This window comes from Pleurodeles waltl, chromosome 9 (assembly GCF_031143425.1).
Source record: "Pleurodeles waltl isolate 20211129_DDA chromosome 9, aPleWal1.hap1.20221129, whole genome shotgun sequence".
NCBI classification, from domain to species: domain Eukaryota; kingdom Metazoa; phylum Chordata; class Amphibia; order Caudata; family Salamandridae; genus Pleurodeles; species Pleurodeles waltl.
The window spans coordinates 436,971,448-436,990,269 of NC_090448.1; the positions used below are offsets into that span (position 1 = coordinate 436,971,448).

Genomic DNA, 18,822 nt, shown 5'->3' on the forward strand with positions numbered 1-18,822 from the left:
AGTGCCCTTTGGAGAGCAGTCCTAGTCCTTGGGAGATAATGACATTTTTTAGATTTATACCACAGGTATCAAGAATACTTCTTTCCTTCAGTTGGTCATCCAGGCCCATTAATATTCTGAGCATGTAATGAGTGCATTATTTTGAGGGCACTAGCAAGTGACTGGAAAATGTCCTGGGCACAATGTTGTCAGGATTCCTAGTAAATGTCAACCTCCTTTTGCAGCGCTTCCTCTTTTACCTTACAGTAAACATTCCTGAGCCTTACATTCAAGATGGCACTAGCCAGGTTGCCTCCTAGGAAACCCCCCTCCCTCCCTCCCTATTGCGGGACAGCACTTCCTACTTGCTATTGGTAGAGCCAAATGTGTGAGAGACCCTTCTTGATGGAACAGTTTCTGACAATAAGGTTCCTATTTGAGATGTTCAAATGAAGGAGAGGGTGTTGCTGCATTCCTTTTTGATTGATATCATCTGTTCTTGATGGCTCAGGTTATGTAGCTCATTGCAGCTAAACGGTCAGTGGTTGCACTACGTCAATTGTTAAGACTTTAAATTAGGCTAGATTGTTTTCTGGCAGTTTTGAACTTCGTTTCTAATTGAGATCCTAATAGCAAACTTGGAGGAAAGGCATCCTGCAGAATTGGTTTAGTACTGGTTGACTTGTAGAAAACAGAAAGTATACTTTTTGAAATGTGATTTTCACTCACAGATACCAAAACATTACTTTCACACTTAAATTCATTTTTGATAAAAAGTGGAAAATAAGTCTCAAGTACGTTTTCACTCTTTCCTGTAGCTTAGCTATAAAATTGACTTTTACTCACATTAAGGTATGCTGTGGATAAAATGTGAGTGTCCTCCCAAGATTTACCCCCAATATATCAGCAACAGACTTTTGCTACATGCTCCCCATATGTCAAGAATTCCCTCTAATATGCCAGCACAAGCATTTGTCAACAGGTACCCCATATGCTAAGAATTACCCCTTGCATGCAAGTGCCAGTATTTTGCTCTATTGGTCATTAACCAAGAATTACCTTCAGTATAGTAGCACCAGCATCTTGGCATTGGTGTTCCATCAACCAAGTATTGCCTCTACTATGCCAGTCTTAGTATTTAATCACAGATGTCTCTTATGTAAAGCATTACCATCAGTATGCCAGTACCATCATGTTGCCATGTGAGCCTCTGTAAGTTAATAATAAGCTGCCATTAGTCAGGGACAAGGGTAAAGTCACAAACATAGCACCAGATTCGCATTCACTCTCATTCAGCAAGTCTCCATTATTCCGAATGTATTTCCACCCATTCAGTCACACTCATTCTTACTCACTCTCAAGTGCACTCACTCCTATACTCGCTAATAAGGATACCTTAGTCTTATGGCAACAATTTAGGCTTTAGTAATAATGTAACATTCTCACCCACGCTAACTTGCACTCATTTTTATTATTATTCACTCTTTCTCGGGCTCACTTATCTCATGTTTTTTCACTCACTCTGACTCACTCATTTTTACTCACATCTATCCCAAAAGTGCTTTTCACATTCACACTCATTGTCACTCACTTTTACTCATTCTCACTCACTCACTCGCTCTCAACCACATCTACTCAATCTTACTCTCATTCACTCATTCTCACTTTCACTCATGCTCACTCTCACTCATTCTTACTTCCTCTTTGTAATTCACTCATATTCACGTTCACTCACTTTCATTTATAAACACATGAATTGTTTTAGTTACCTAACTTACTGTGCAAGCACAATTGGAGCTTCTGGAGATCTATTGACCCTTGGAACACGCACACAGCTCTCTCCTGTTTCATGCAACACTGAGGCATAAAACTGAAAGCTGGAAACTGGGCAGTTGCAAGTTCCAGATGTCAGGTATTTTATTTTCATCAGTATTGTTAAGAGAAAAAACCTAGTGGAGATAAACTTTATGCATCAAGAATCCGTAAAACACAACATCATAACTCAATAAATGTCTGAATTCGGTGCCTCAATGTGGAGATTGTAAACATGCCTCCTAAACAACTGAGGCTTAGCATTTTATGTCCCCCCACGTAGCAAAAAAACACTTTTTTGATGGTTTCCTTAATTAAATGAATGACCAACCCGTATACACTCCTAATCACATTTTACAGAAGATTTCAGCCTCCAATAGTAAGAAGATGAAGACACTCACACACCCTTACCTTTACCTTTACTATTGGTCAACAGCTTTCATCAGCATTGCATCTACTCTAATAATACACGATCTACATTGGGCCTGATTTTCATTAAAAAAAGAAAACTTACTCACATTTCTTCACTTTCAAATTGGATTCTGTTGATTTCTTCTCAGCTTTGAAATCCTGATCCTGACCTGCCTCCCCAGTGTTAAATTGAAGGTGGAAATGGTAAATGGGGACCTCAAACACACTGACAACAAGCATTGAGTTAATGTACTATAGCATATGAGCAATGATGTGCACAAATGTGCATAAGTTGTCTATGCCATGTCTCAGTGAAGTTTGACTCTTGTATCCGTGCCTTGTTGATATTTCAAAAGCTTAGGGCCTAATTAGGAGTCTGGTGGTTCAAAGACCACCAACTTGCAGTGGAGGTCAGACCGCCGCACTCCTTGACATCTGCACATTACGACCCTAGGAGTCGAACCACCAGGGGACCGCTGTCACAACAGGGTCCATGCTTCCCGAAGGGGCTGATAGCGGTTGGACTCGTAGTCATCCATGGTGGTGCTGAACTCAGTGCAGAACCGATCATGACTCCTGTTTCCGCCAGCCTTTCCATGGTGGGGACCACGCCATGGAAAGGCTGGCAGAAACCCAGTGCTTGGGGTCACAGGGGGGCCCATGAATGCCATGGGAATGGGCAGTGCATGAGCCCCCCTGCCCAGCACCCTCAGAATACACACTGTCTGCTATGGCAGACAGTGTGCAATCCGAGGGACTCTGTGTGAGGCATTAGCCTCGGTTCCATTGGGAGCCAAGGCCAATACCGCCACATAGTTGTCACTGGGCTGACCAACGGAAACCTCAGTTTTCTGAGGTTTCCACTAGTCAGCCCAGTGGAAACCTTGTAATTGGGCCAGAGGAGACCGCCAACTCTGCAGCGGACTCCTCTCCACAGGGCTGGTGGGCTGACGGTTGATCCGCCAACCTCGTAATGAGATCCTTAGTGAAAAAGTGGCTGCACTGAGTTAAATAGGAGTCCATTATCTACATGTGGTCTGTGTGTGAGTTTGTGCCTGTCTCTATGTGTGTGTTTATGTGTTCTAATGTTTTTATGTGCCTAGCAGTATGTGTGTGTGTGTGCACGTGTGTGTGTGCATGTGTAGGTGTGTGTACGCTTTTCTGAGTTTAGATGTCTGTGAATATAAGTGTCCCTGACAAACAGGGGGCACACATGCAATCTCACTACATCTTTCGTAACTGGTCACCAACTCTGGTATTTGGTCGGCATTAGTGTACTTTGTTTTACGCTAATGTGGCGTTAAGGAGACTATTCTCCTTCACCAGATTTACAAAGTGGTGCAATGCTAACATTGTGCCACTTTGTAACCCCTTGCCCACCATTATACTTGCACCAGGTGTAATATATGCAAGTGGGGCATTCCCATGGAGGGAGGCCGCAAAAAATGGCACAGTGAAATCTACAAGATTTCACTGTAACATTTTTTCAGTCATTTTAACGCCTGCTCGTGGCAGGTGTTAAACTGATGGGCCCGTAGTAGCCTATGGGCCTCCCTAGTGCTTTGCTACATTAGCACCATAATTTATGGCGCTAATCCAGCAAAGCGCCATAATAGCGTAATACATTATTATGCTATTGTGGAAATGAGCGCCATGGTGCACTGTATTGTAACCACAGCACACATGTGGTGTCGTTAGGGCTTGCAGGGGGGGGCGTAAGAAAAGTTGATGTGCCACTTTCTTGTAAATCTGGCCCTAGGTGCGCAGCTCTTTTTATTTGAAAGAACATCCACTTTTGCAAACATGAAGAATAAACATAAAACCATTAGTGCAAAATTAAACACATCAAAAACCTGTTAGATATTTATGGCAAACACTTATTAGAAACAGTTCAATACAAGTCAGTTTTTTTTATACAAAGCTGCAGTAGCTTGGAATGAGTAGAAACATGCAGAAAGATTATAGCTTTTCTGTACTTAAGAAGTGCGGAGAAATAAACATATTCTCTCTGCTTGTCATTGTAAGCTCTTAAAATAGAGCAGAAGCAACATTCCATTTTTGTTGCTTTAAACAGATGCTTCAATTTTCCTCTGTCACCTGACTTGCTTTTCACCTCTGCTGCTCACGCCTGCAGCAGGCATTGTGACATAAGAACTCGACTGTAATACCTTACAATAGATGAGCTCTGAAATCTTTTCTGTATAATCGGTGACTGGATGCATTACAAGTCACTGATTATAAAGAAATTAGATAATCGGGTTAACAGGGATTACAGAATCCCATGTATTATAAAATACTATCATTATGTGAGTTCCAATCATGTTTCATACAGTTGCATTGGGAGTAAAATTACATTGTACAAGACTCTTCATGCCTGCAACTTTAGTGATAATGTAAACCTGGTAATTGTCACATACCAACCTAATGCCAAGTTATTTTTCTTTTTTTAGTCAATTGCAAAGATTCAGCAAACTGTTGCTCAATACATCATTGCTTGACAGGAAGAGAACCGGGACGTGCATATTTGCAGAGATATGACACTCACCTTGCCTCTCCCTAGCGTTGCCGCAGAATCATGCTGCTGAGTCCCTCGCACATACCTTTGTACCATACAAGGTGGGAGAAGATAGGAGAAATAAAAGCATTTCTCCTTTTTAATCCCTGCTTCAAAGTGGCATTACTTTTTGTTCCAAAACCCTGTCAACTATTGTTAGTAGACAGGGATTTGCATCAAAAGCCATGGGAGTTTGCATGGGGAAGCACATGTACCACCCATGGAACAACCCCTTGACACAGAGTAATGCACAGCAGTGCAAAGACTTGTAAATCTGGATCTTTCTTCTTACTCATTCTGGACAAATACTCCTACTTCTTTTCAGGACACTTAGAGCACACTACAGTAACAAGTTGTAATTAAGCAATGACACCTTAGATGCTACATTAAAATGTCTCTTTTTGGCATCTCATTGCCAATTAGTGGAAGGATATTTTTCTCTCCATGACAGTAAGATTATAGCAAGTACGGAAAAAAATCAAGTACTCAGTGACTCTTTTGTGGCTTGTGGATTATGCCAAGTCTAACTTCCAACAAGTGAGTGGTCTCTCAGAATATACTATACAAAAATATGGTCTTTCTTTAATAGCATATCCTAAATATCAAAAATATCACCCCATCGATTGTGGATTATCTTTTATTTATTTCAAAGAGGAAATCTCACAAGATTTATAGCAGATGACATACACAATGAAAGTTCAGCCTTCCTTTACTAAGTAATATGCTGTCATTAACAGAGATCGTCTTTAAAAAAAAAACATCGTTATAACTGATCAAATGCACAAAAATTAGACCAGATGCCTGTGTGCCTATATGTCTGCAAATTCTTAACCTGATCTGAGCTCTTGTTTGCGAATTCTTAATTTTGGCAAAATGGCATTCACTCCTGCAAAGTAGCAAACTGTCCAGCCATGTTGTTCATTTTAATAATAAAGACAGCAATGTTACTTATTTGTTGGCAATACTAAATCATGCCTGCTAGAAATGAAAAAAATGACAAATTTGGAAGAATGAAAGAACTTTAATAGCAAAATGTACAGACACTTTCAGTTAATGTAGTTGCATAATTGTTCTGTAGATAACCTAGCTGTATAGTTTTCAGAAGAAATTTGGAATTTGTTTAAAAAACAAAATATTGCTGGCCATGCAGTGTTATTTTGATTTATCAACACATTTTCTTAAAATAAGCCACATTTTGTAATCTGCATTTATTTTGCAGCACAGTATTTGGGTAATTTTATTCTTATTTATTTTTGTGGTTTGTATGGTGCTCAACTTTGATTATAATCTCAAGATTTCTTTGTTGCTCTGGAATGTTTGTCTGTCATCACCGGTGCTGACTATTATGTTATTTTACAGCTACATAAAAAGTATGGTCCCGTCTATACAATTTACTTGGGAAACAAACCATGTTTGGTAATCTGCGGTTATGATGCAATGAAGGAGGCCCTGATCGATCAAGCAGAAGAGTTTGCTGACCGTGGAGACTATCCCGTGTTTCTCAGCTGCACAAAAGGGCATGGTAAGTTTGGTAATTGATCGCTGTTCCTTAATGGACACTTGTAAGACTAATAAAATAAGTCACTCACCTTGATTTAGAGTTGTCATAATGAAAAATCCTTTAATTTTGGCAGAAATGTTATAATAGGAGAAAAATACACTGGCTGAATTGCCACTTCCGTACTATCCTTATGATGGAGGAAACTCCACCACTGAATTCTCCTCCTGTTGGCATGTCTTCATGAAATTGCAGGATTTTCCACTTACCATCCAATCGTTACGCAGACCAGCTTTGGCACACACACACATGCACACACTCACACGCATGTAACCAAGCATGCATGCACACAAACACACAGAAAAAAACAAAGGTGAAAGTAACATTACGGTTACGCAAATTTGTCAGTGACAAAGTTAACGTTTTGAACTTTAAAAAACCCACAGAAAATCACCAGTGATAGTTAGCAGCACTGACTATATAACTTGAGCTCCCATGCTCTGCTCATATCCCCACATATGACATCACTCATGGCATGTTCTATGACATCATTTATGACATCACTGATGACATCTCATATTACATAATTTAATGAAAATCTAAACCCCCTTAGCAGTCAAAAACATCAAGCTCAAACAATTCTCTGTAGGAGTACAATGACCTCAATACATGACTTCTCTTCACTTTATCAATATCAATGAAGTCATGAGTTGTGAGATCGAACATTCTGCTTTTGCGTAGTGGCAGGGCCAAAAAAGGGTAATACTCCTGAGGGTAGGCACCTCAGGAGCCAGCTGTTTGCTTTTGCTTGGCAGGAGCTGTGACAGCTGCCGCCAAACAAAAGCACACACTCCACTTCTGGTCAGTGGGAGCTGCCAAAATGCTCCGGCTTGCTGGAGCAGAGCTTCCATCTCTTTCCCTGCCCCTAGGCATGCAGGCAGGGAAATCGATGAAAGTATTGCTCCTGCACTCAGGAAGCTGCAGTTTCACCAGCTCCCTGCTTGTGTGAGCAATGCTGGCTCCCGCAGGAGGAGTGGAGCCAGTTGGGGCAATGGGGGCCTTAAGGTTCAACACATGGTCCCAAACAAGGAAGGCAGGCAGCACTCACACACACAAAGGAGCTGAAAGCCCAGAGAAAGCAGTGAGAAGGAGGGACAGGCAGGCAGCAGGCACACACACAATGGGGCTGAGAGCCGGGAAAAGCAGTGAGAAGGAGGTACAGGCAGGCAACAGGGCTGAGAGCCCAGGGAATGCAGTGAGAAAGAGGGACAGGCAGGTACAGGAAAGTAGCCTCTTTTTAACTTGGTTCCCCCCACTTTTGGCCTGTTTGTCAGTGTGTTTGACCGTGTCTACTGGGACCCTGCAAATCAGGACTCCAGTAGTTATGCTCTCTCCCTTAAATTATAGTTATTCCATACTGATAATCCAGTATTGCACCCACAATTGGCGTACTGATGCCCCCTTATAAGTCCCTATTATATGGTACTGAGGTACTCAGGGCATTGGGGTTCCAGGGGATCCCTCGGGCTGCAGCATTTATTTTGCCACCCATAGGGAGCACATGCAAAGGCTTCTGCAGAACTGCCCGTGCAGCCTGTGTAAAAAGGTGCATGCACCCTTTCACTGCCATTTACTCTGCACCAGGTCATTATAAGTCAGCCCTATAGCAGGCCCTTCAGCCCTGAGGTCAGGGTGCAGAGTACATGTGCGTAAGTGCACCCCTGCACTAGCAGAGGTGCCCTCACTACCTCCAGGACCATTTTCCCGGACTTCATGAGTGCGGAGACGCCATTTTACACGTGTACTAGACATAGGTCACAACCTATTTCCAGCTACATAATGGTAACTCCGAACATAGGCATGCTTCGTATCAAACATGTTGGAATCATACCCCAAGACTTTTGCAAGCATTGGTAGTATGATTCCATGCACTCTGAGGGCTCCTTAGAGGACCCCTTGTATTGCCATTCCAGCCTTCTGAGGTTTTCCAGGCAGCCCCAGCTGCTGCCACCTCTCGGACAGGTTTCTGCACTCCTGCTGTTTAAGCAGCTCAAGCCCAGGAAGGCCGAACAAAGGATTTCCTTTGGGAGAGGGGTGTTACAACCTCTCCCTTTGGAAATAGTTGTTACAGGCTTGGGAGGGAAAGCTTTGCCAAGACACTGGAAATGGTGTGAAGGGCATATTTGGTGCCCTCCTTGCATAATCCAGTCTACATCGGTTCAGGGACTCCCAGTCCCTACTCTGGCGCGAAACTGGACAAAGGAAAGGGGAGTGACCACTCCCCTGTCCTTCATCACCCCAGGAGTGGTGCTCGGAGCTCCTCCAGAGGGTCCTTGGGTTTTGCCATCTTGGATTCTAAGTTGGCAGGGCACTCTGGGTGCATCTGAGTGGCCTGTGCCAGCAGGTGATGTCATAGCCCTCATCTTATAGGTGCTTACCTGTTTAGCTGGCCAATCCCCCTTTCAGGGCTATTTAGGGTCTCTCTCTTGGATGGTTCTTCAGATTCGGATTGCAAGACTCCGTCAGGAATTCTCTGCATCCTTTACTTCACCTTTCTACCGAAGAAACTGCATCTGGACCCTCCAGGAACCTACAAACTGCAACAAAGAAACAAAGACAACTTCTGCAACATTGTATCTTCAGGTCCTGCCAGCAACTGCAACTGTTTTAAAGGTTGTGCATCCTCCGAGGACAACCTGTCCTCAGCCTGCATCAGAAGAATTAAGGAATTTGTCTTGAAATAAAGGAGTCACTCCCCTGCTTTAGCAGGCACCTCTCTACAGCGATGACCGGTGGTGTGGAACCTCTCACCTGATGAGTTGGTTAGACCCAGCGTCACAGGTGGTAGACTGAAGTGGTACTGATGTCCTACTGTCCAACATTGGTGGAGGTAAGAGCTTGCCTCCCCAGAGAAGACAGTATCCCCGTGAACAACATTTTTTGCAGTTGCACAGGCTTGTTGGCATCTTTCTATGAAGTTCTTCATGTACCATGCAGCTCTGGCGCCCAATACTCTATCCTGTGATGTACAGCTGTCTGCGTGGTTCTCCGGTGGCATGGGACCCTTTGTTGTAGTGCTACATGCGCCTCTTTTTTTTTTGCATCTCCTTTCTCCCCATGCTGTGGGACTCCTGTGCACGCTGCCTGGTCTTCTGAGGGCACTCTGAGTTGCTGAGAGCCCCCTCTGACTCTCTCTCCTGGGTAGATTCCACCAGGTCCCTCCTGGTCCCGGGTAGCGCAATTTTCTGCTAACCGCAAGCTTTGCATGTGCCAAGGCTTGTTGGCACAATCCAGCAACGCAAACCAGACTGCAATCATCCACCTGGCGTGGGACATCATCTGTACCAACCAGGAACCCCACACCCATCTTCTTGGGTGCAGTACTGACTGTTGTACTTCACCGGTGGTTCCTCTTTTGCACGTTCATTCGGGTTAGCAGGGGCTCCTGTTCTCCTTGAACTCCTCTGTGCTTCCTGGACTTGGTCCCCTTCTTCTGGTGTCTTGCATTCTCTTCTGGTTCTTGCATAATCTTCTTTCTCGTGTTCTTGTGCGTTCTAGGAAAGTTACTGTGATTTACTCCTGCTTTCCTGTGCTCTGGGGTGGGTCCTATTACTTACCTTTGGTGTTTTCTAAAACTCCCAGCGTCCCTCTACACATTTGTAGGAGGCTGGCCTGGCATATAGTGGGTACCTGATGGTACTTACACATTGTGCCAGGTCCTGTTATCCCTTATTAGTAGATTAGTAGTGTTCTAACAGCTTAGGCTGATAAAGGTAGCTATAGCAGAACAGCTTAGGCTGAACTAGGAGACATGCAAAGCTCCTACTATACCACTTATATCATATAGCACTATATCATAAGAAAACACAATACTCAGAGTTACTAAAAATAAAGATACTTTATTTTAGTGACAATATGCCAAAAGTATCTCAGAGGATATACTCCCTTAGGAGGTAAGTAAAATACACAAAATATACACACAAACCAATATCAGGTAAGTAAAACACTTAGAAAAGTATTGCAAACACTGTAGAACACAATAGAATGCAACACGAGAAAATAGGCCTAGAGGAAACACAAACCATATACTGACTGCAAAGTACTGAAGATGGATTCCTGGACCTGAGGACCTGCAAAAGAAAAGGACCAAGTCCAAGAGTCACGCAAGTGTCCAGGGTGGGCAGGAGCCCACTAATCACCGGTTGAAGGTGCAAAAGGGCTGCCTCCGGGTGGAAGAAGCCGAAGATTCTGCAACAACTGAAGGTGCTAGGAACTTCTCCTTGGTCACAAGATGTCCCACGGTGCGCTGGAGGATGCAGAGTTGCTTCTACGCAGAAAGACCGCAAACAAGCCTTATTAGCTGCAAGAGTCACGGTTCAAGATTTTGGTTGCTGCCAGGGCCCAGGAAGGACAAGGAGGTCGCCCCTTGGAGAAGGAGACAGAGGGGATGCTCAGCAAAAGAGAGATCCCACGCAGAAGCAAGCAGCCCCTGCAGAAGTACCTGTACAGGCGTTCAAGAAATCTGAGCATGGCGGTCATCCCAACACAACAAAAGTGGGTCCCACGAAGTTGGAGGTCAACTCAGTGAGTTGGGCAATGCAGGACGGAGTTCTGGGGACCTGGGCTGTGCTGTGCACAAAGGAAATCTTGCAAAAGTGTACAGAAGCCCTAGCAGCTGCAGATCACGCAGTACACAGGATTACTGTCTGGCGTGGGGAAGCAAGGACTTACCTCCACCAAATTTTGACAGAAGGACCACTGGACTGACGGGGTCACTTGGATCCAGCTTCTATGTTCCAGGGACCATGCCTGTCAAGATGAGAGGGGACCCAGAGGGGATGCAGAAGGTTGGTGCCTGCGTTGCCAGGGGGAAGATTTTGTCGACCCACAGGAGATTTCTTCTTGGCTTCCAGTGCAGGGTGAAGGCAGACAGCCCTCAGAGCATGCACCACCAGGAAACAGTCAAGAAAGCCGCCAGAATTAGACGCTACAATGTTCCTGGTAGTCTTCTTGCTACTTTGTTGTGGTTTTACACGCGTCCTGGAGCAATCAGCTGTCGATCGTTGGCAGAAGTCGAAGAAGGAAGTGCAGAGGAACTCTGGTGAGCTCTTGCGTTCGTTATCTGAAGAGGAACCCACAGGAGAGACCCTAAATAGCCCTCAGAGGAGGATTGGCTACCTAACCAGGTAAGAGCCTATCAAGAGGGGTCTCTGACGTCACATGCTGGCACTGGCCACTCAGAGGTCTCCATTGTGCCCTCACACCTCTGCATTCAAGATGGCAGAGGTCTGGGACACACTGGAGGAGCTCTGGGCACCACCCCTGGGGTGGAGATGGACAGGGGAGTGGTCACTCTCCTTTCCTTTGTCCAGTTTCATGCCAGAGCAGGGGCTGGGGTCTTCACGAACTGGTGTAGACTGGCTTATGCAAGGAGGGCACCATCTGTGCCCTTCGACGCATTTCCAGAGGCTGGGGGAGGCTACTCCTCCCCAGCCCTTAACAACTATTTCCAAAGGGAGAGGGTGTAACACCCTCTCTCAGAGGAAATCCTTTGTTCTGCCTTCCTGAGACTCGGCTGCCCAGACCCCAGGAGGGCAGAAACCTGTTTGAGGGTTGACAGCAATGGTAGCTGCAGAGAAAACCCCAGAGAGCAAGTTTGGCTGTACCCGTGGTCCATGCTGGAGCCCCGGGGATGCATGGGATTGGTACCCCAATACCACATTGGTATTGGGGGGACAATTCCATGATCTTAGACATGGTACTTGGCCATGTTCAGAGTTATCATTGTGAAGCTACACATGGGTATTGACCTATATGTAGTTCACGCGTGTAATGGTGTCCCTGCACTCACAAGGTCCGGGGAAATTGCCCTGAACAATGTGGGTGCACCTTGGCTAGTGCCAGGGTGCCCTCACACTTAGTAACATTGCACCTAACCTTCACAAACTGAGGGTTAGACATATAGGTGACTTATAAGTTACTTAAGTACAGTGTAAAATGGCTGTGAAATAAAGTGGATGTTATTTCAATAAGGCTGCAGTGGCAGTCCTGTGTAAGAATTTTCTGAGCTCCCTATGGATGGCAAAGGAAATGCTGCAGCACATAGGGATCTCCTGGAACCCCAATACCGTGGGGACCCAGCTACCATATAGTAGGGAATTATAAGGGTGTTCCAGTGTGCCAATCAGACTTGGTAAAATTAGTCACTAGCCTGCAGTGACAATTCTAAAAGCAGAGAGAGCATAAACACTGAGGTTCTGGATAGCAGAGCCTCAGTGATATAGTTAGGCACCACACAGGGAACACATACAGGGCACAAGTTATGAGCACTGGTGTCCTGGCTAGCAGGATCCCAGTGACACAGGCAAAAACAAACATACACGCAAGAATAAATGGGGATAACATGCCAGGCAAGATGTTACTTTCCTACACAAGCCCCCCCCAAACGAGGGACAATAAGGTTCACCTTGCCCAGGTGAGTCTTCATTGTCTAAGTGGAAATATCTGGAGAGTCCATCTGCATTGGAGTGGGTACTCCCAGGTCTATGGACCACCTCAACAATTTAGGGGTTTTCACCTTTCATTTGTTTCAGTCAAAGTAGAGGTTTGTGGTCTGTCTGAACAATAAAGTGAGTACCAAACAGGTATGGTCTCAACTTTTTCAGTGCCCAGACCACAGCAAAGGCCTTCCTCTCTATGGTAGACCAACGCTTTTCTCTAGGGGTCAACCTCCTGCTGATAAAAGCAACAGGTTGAGCCTGGCCCTCAGTATTAAGCTGTGATAGCACTGCCCCAACCACCAATTCAAAAGCATCAGTCTGGACTATGAACTTTTTGGAGTAGCAAGGGCTTTTTAGGACAGGTGCAGAGCACATGGCCTGTTTGAGCTCATCAAAAGCTTTTTGACAGCTAACTGTCCACAATACCTTTTTAGTCATCTTTTTACTAGTGAGGTCATTAAGAGAAGCTGCAATGGAGACATAGGGGGTCATTACAACCCTGATGGTCTTTGACCGCCAGGGCTGTTTTGGAGGAAGCACCGCCAACAGGCTAGCAGTGCTTCCATGGGGGATTACGACTGCAGTGGAAGCGCTGCGGTTGCACCGCCAGGACTGGCGGTTTTCCGCCACTTTTGTCCGAGGGGATTACGAGTCCCCCTCCCAACAGCCTTTTCATGGCGGTTTGAAACACCATGAAAAGGTTGGCGGATAGGGGAGTCGAGGGGCCCCTGCCGCAGGCATGGGCGTTGCAGAGGCCCCCCTGCCATGGCCCCATGGAGCTTTTCACTGTCTGCTATGCAGACAGTGAAAAGCGCGACGGGTGCAACTGCACCCGTCGCACAGCCGCAACACTGCCGGGTCCATTTGGAGCCGGCTCTTGTGCTGCGGCCGAGATCCCCACCGGGGCCAGTGGGCAGAAACCAGGTTTCCACCCGCCAGCCCAGCGGAGATCTCATAATAGACCCAGCGGGAGTGCGCCCGCATTGGCGGCTGCCCCGCGGTTCAACCTTGGCGGGCGGCCTCAGCCTCCCGCTAAGGTTGTAATGAGGGCCATAATTCTTGATGAACATCCTATAGTACCCTGTGAGGCCTAAAAAGGCTTTCACCTGGGTTTGAGTTATAGGGGAGCTCACTCCTTAATAGTCTGGATCTTCCCCTGCAGTGGTGCAATCAGTTCCCCACCTACCATGTGGCCCAGATAAACCATTTTCCCCTGCCCTATCTGGCACTTTGAGGCCTTGATAGTGAGGCCTGCCAATTGGAGGGCCTCCAAAACTTTCCACAGGTGGACCAGGTGATCATCCCAGGTGGAGCTAAAGACAGCTATATCATCCAAATATGCTGCACTAAAAGCTTCCAACCCTTGCAGGACTGTGTTCACCAACCTTTGAAAAGTGGCAGGTGCATTCTTCAGACCAAAGGGCATCACAGTGAATTGATAGTGCCCTCAAGTGGTTGAAAATGCAGTCTTGGGTTTAGCATCTTCTGATAATTTAATCTGCCAAAACCCTGCAGTTAAATCAAAAGTGCTAAATACTTGGCAGAAGCCAGTGTATCTATCAGCTCATCTGCCATGGGTATAGGGTGAGCATCTGTTTTGGTTACTTGGATGAGCCCTCTATAGTCAACACAAAACCTCATCTTTCTTTTACCATTCTTACTGTGAGGTTTTGGGAGAAGCATCACTGGGCTAGCCCATGGGCTTTCTGAAGGCTCAATCACTCCTAATTCCAACATTTTCTGAACCTCTTGTTTTATGCAGTCCCTGACATGGTCAGGCTGCCAATAAAACTTACTTTTGACAGGTAAGCTGTCTCCAGTATTGATTGTGTGCTCACACCAAGTAGTGGTACCTTGTATCAGTGAGAAGAGTTCAGTAAACTGACTTAAGAGATTTACACAGTTGTCCTTCTGCTCTGCAGTAAGGCAATCTGCAAGCACTACTCCTCCCACTAAGCCATCAGCTTCAGTGGTGGAGAAGAGATCAGGGAGAGGGTCACTCTCTTCATCCTGTCCCTCATCAGTTGCCATGAGTAGGATGAGATCAGCCCTGTCATAGAAGGGTTTTAGGCAGGTGACATGGAGCACCCTAAGGGGACGCCTGGCAGTGCCCAGGTCTACCAAGTAGGTAACCTCACCTTTTTCTCAACAATTAGATGAGGTCCACTCCATTTCTCCCGGAGTGCTCTTGGGGCCACAGGCTTCAATACCCACACCTTCTGTCCTGGGTGGTACTGGGTCGAACAGCCTTTTGGTCATGCCATTGCTTTTGTAGCTCCTGTCTGGCCTGAAGATTTTCACTGGGCTTTTTCATGTACTCAGCCATTCTTGATCTTAGGCCAAGTACTTAGTCCACAATCTCCTGTTTAGGTGCTTTTAAAGGTTGTTCCCAACCCTTCTTAACAAGTGCAAGGGGACCTCTCACAGGGTGCCCAAAGAGGAGTTCAAAGGGGCTAAAACCCCTTCCTTTTTGGGGTACCTCCCTGTAAGCAAAAACGAGGCAAGTTAACAAGACATCCCATCTCCTTCTGAGTTTTTCAGAGAGTCTCATTATCATACCTATCAGAGTTTTATTAAACCTTTTTATTAGACCATTTGTTTGTGGATGATAAGAGTAGCAAACGTGTATGTTACACCACACTCCTTGCACATAGCTTTGTGGTATGCAGACATGAAGTTGTAGTGTGGTCAGTTTTACGTATCCTTTGCGCATTAGCTTCAGGCTTTAGGCCTTTGTGCATTTTGCCCTGGATGTATTTTATTCCTTTGCTCGCAGCTTAGAGCCTCTGTGCACTTTGCTCTAAATGCTTTTATTCGGCTTCGTACTGTTATTTTTCAAATAGCCAGTTCTACGGTCTTGTTTTATATTTCATATCGCACTGTTTAGCCTACTTCAGCACTGAAGTTCTCCATAACACATTCCTGTTCACTCTGTGCTTCTGTCAAGGATACAGTCTGGTACATTGCCGATAGACGTGGTAGGAGTTTAGTCTTTGGCATTCCTGCGTAGGGACATTTTGTGATCAAGCTGACATGTTAGTTATAAAAACACTTCCTTATCCCAATACACGCAAGAGGGAGATTCCGACCAGGGAACCACAACTAGACGCTGACTGCCTTGTTGCAGATGCTGAAACAGATCACAGGCCTTTGCTCAGGTATAAGGGCTGATGTCTCCCAAGGGATTCAGAAAGGCAAGTTAGAAGCTTAACATGCTGTGCTCAAAATAGAACTAGCTGAGGGAGAGTAGAAATTATTAAACACCATGATAGCGTTGTTCTTATGTTTCACTCTCCTCGTGACTATTTCAATCCTACTGTGTTGTATGGTTCTGGTTATTGCGGCTCACGCCTTATTATCTAAAATGCAGTTGTTTTATTAAAACTTATACTGCCTTTGTCATTTGTATATGAGATCATACTGTAAATGAGAGAACTGGTTTGGATCTGAGTGACCACGACTTCCCTGAGAAGTTCCAAAGATGTCATGCGCTCGGCTGCCCAATCATCTCCTCTTTGTTGGAGAAATGAGGCACTGCTAGTTAGCCGGAGCAAGACCGGGTTTAGGGTGACAGAGGTCCTTCCAAGTGGGTCAGACTCAGTCTCCCACACCGTGAACGATCCTGCTGCCTAGAAATCCAGTAGTCTCATTTAGGATAATGAGAGCCCACGCGACAAAGTTACTACCTCTGTCTGACACCACTTCCTTAGGGAAACCCACCCTGGAAAAAGATTTCCAGGAGGGCCTTTGCCACTGCAGGAGCTGTACTGGTCCTTAAGGGAATAGCTGCAGGATACCTAGTGGCATGGTCCACTACCACAAGGATAAACCTATTGCCTGAAGCTGTTGGAGGGTCAAAGGGGCAAACTATGTTAACTCCTATCCTTTCAAAGGGCACCCCAACCATAGCAAGTGGAATTAAGGGGGCCTTTGGAGTGCCACCAGTCTTGCCTCTGGCTTGGCAGGTCACACAAGAGCGACCAAACTGTTTGTTGTCCTCTGACATATGAGGCCGGTGAAACAGGGGAACAAGTCTGTCCCAAGTTTTACTTTGGCCCCAATGCTCAGCCAAAGGAATGTCATGTGACAAGGTAAGAAGAAACTCCCTGTACTGCAAAGGGATGACCAATCTCATGGCAGCTCCAGGTTTAGGGTCCCTTGATTTAGTATATAGGAGGTTGTCTTCCCAATACACCTTATGGCTATCACTGACATCCCCATTCTGCTGTTTGACAGCTTGCTGTCTCAAACCCTAAGTGTGGGACAGGTCTGCTGTGCCACACTCAGCTCTTCCCTAGCAGGCCACCCTGCACTCAAAAGCTGAGTAGTGTCTGCTGCCAGCTCCTCTGGTGTAGGTTCTGCACAGGGAGAGGATTCCTCTTCCTCTAAAGGGGAATCATCTGGTGAGGGAGGGATAGTGGGCAAGGATTTCCTACCCCTAGCTTTTGGGACCATTGATCCAGGATCCAAGTTTCCCTGTCCTTTTTGCTTTTTAGCCTGAGCCCTTGTCAAAGCAAAAATATGCCCAGGAATGCACAGCATTGCTGAATGAGCCTCCAACTCCACTTCAGCCCAAGCTGATGTCTACAAATCATTGCCTAGTAAGCAATCTATAGGTAATTCAGTGGCTACCACAACTGTCTTTGGACCAGTAACCCCCCCCCCATTTGAGATTCACAACAGCCATGGGGTGGCTAAGTGTTTTGTTGTGAGCATTAGTCACTTGGTACTGCTGACCAACTAGGTGTTTATCAGGATGAACCAGTTTCTCTATAACCATAGTTACACTGGCTCCTGTGTCCCTCTATGCCTCAACCTCAACACCATTAATTAGGGGTAGTCGCTTGTACTTACCCATATTAAGGGGACAAGCAACCAAGGTGGCACAGTCAATGCCACCATCAGAGACTAAAACAGCCTCTGTGGTCTCCGTAACAAGACCAACCCCAACTTCACTGCCAATAGTGAGCCCAGGTACATCCTTGGATTGGTTATTTGTAGTAGACTTCCCACCACCACTGCTATTACTAGGGGCACTAGAGGTTGCAGTTGGGGTTGTGATAGTGGGAGCCTTGGTGTTTTTCTTTGGACAAGTGGCATCACTTGCCCAATGGCCTTTTACTTTACATAAATAACACCATGGCTTTTTCTGATTGTGAGAAGAGGATTTGGACCCACCAACTCCAGAGGATTATTGTGGGCCCGAGGAAGACTAAGATTTTTTTTTTTCATCTTTGTCCCCACCCTTGTCAGAACACTAATCATCCTTCTTCTTGCCATCCTTGTCACCCCCTGTATGAACTTTTCTGTTCAATCTTGTTCTTACCCATTTGTCTGCCTTCTTTCCCAATTCTTAGGGAGAGGTCAGATCTGAGTCTACCAAGTACTGGTGCAACAGATCAGGCACAATTGTTCAAAATATGCTCTCTCAGGATTAGATTATACAGGCTTTCATAGTCAGTCACCTTACTGCCATGTAACCAACCCTCCAATGCCTTCACTGAACAGTCTCCAAAGTCTGTCCAGTCTTGAGAGGACTCTTTTTTGGTGTCTCTGAACTTAATCCTGTATTGTTCAGTGGTTAAGCCAAATCCATCCACGAGTGCATCCTTCAACACTTTGTAATTGTTAGCATCACTTTCTCTGACAGTAAGGAGCCTATCCCTACCCTTACCAGTGGAAGATAGCCACAAGATAGCAGCCCACTGCCTTTGAGGGACCAACTGTACCATACAGGTTCTCTCAAGTGCAGCAAACCACTTGTTAATGTCACCCCCCTCCTTGTGAGGGGGGGACTATCTTATGCAGGTTTCTGGAAATCCTACTCTCTAACAGGATTGCTATTAAAAACACGGCTGCTGCCACCATGGGGAACTCAGCCCAACCTCTGCCTTTCCCTTTCCACATCCAGAGATTCCCTGTCTAAGGCCAGCTGCTGCTGTTTAAGCTTCAGCCTGGCCTCTTTCAACCTCAGCTTTCTGAGTTCCCTTTCCATTAAGTTATCCTCAGGGTGGGAGGCTTGGGAATTGTGAGACACAGAAGAAATATGGGAATTAGCACAGAGAGAC

At 45.7% G+C, this 18,822-nt stretch overlaps 1 protein-coding gene across 1 annotated transcript in view; it reads left to right on the forward strand.

Moving 5' to 3' along the window:
• The window catches only part of LOC138259482 (cytochrome P450 2F2-like), a 612,238-nt gene that overhangs the window by 203,148 nt on the left and 390,268 nt on the right, over positions 1–18,822 (forward strand). Inside the window, exon 3 of the mRNA XM_069207252.1 lies at positions 6,116–6,278. Within this exon, the coding sequence (XP_069063353.1) occupies positions 6,116–6,278 (163 nt within the window). The remainder of the gene's footprint in view (positions 1–6,115; positions 6,279–18,822) is intronic.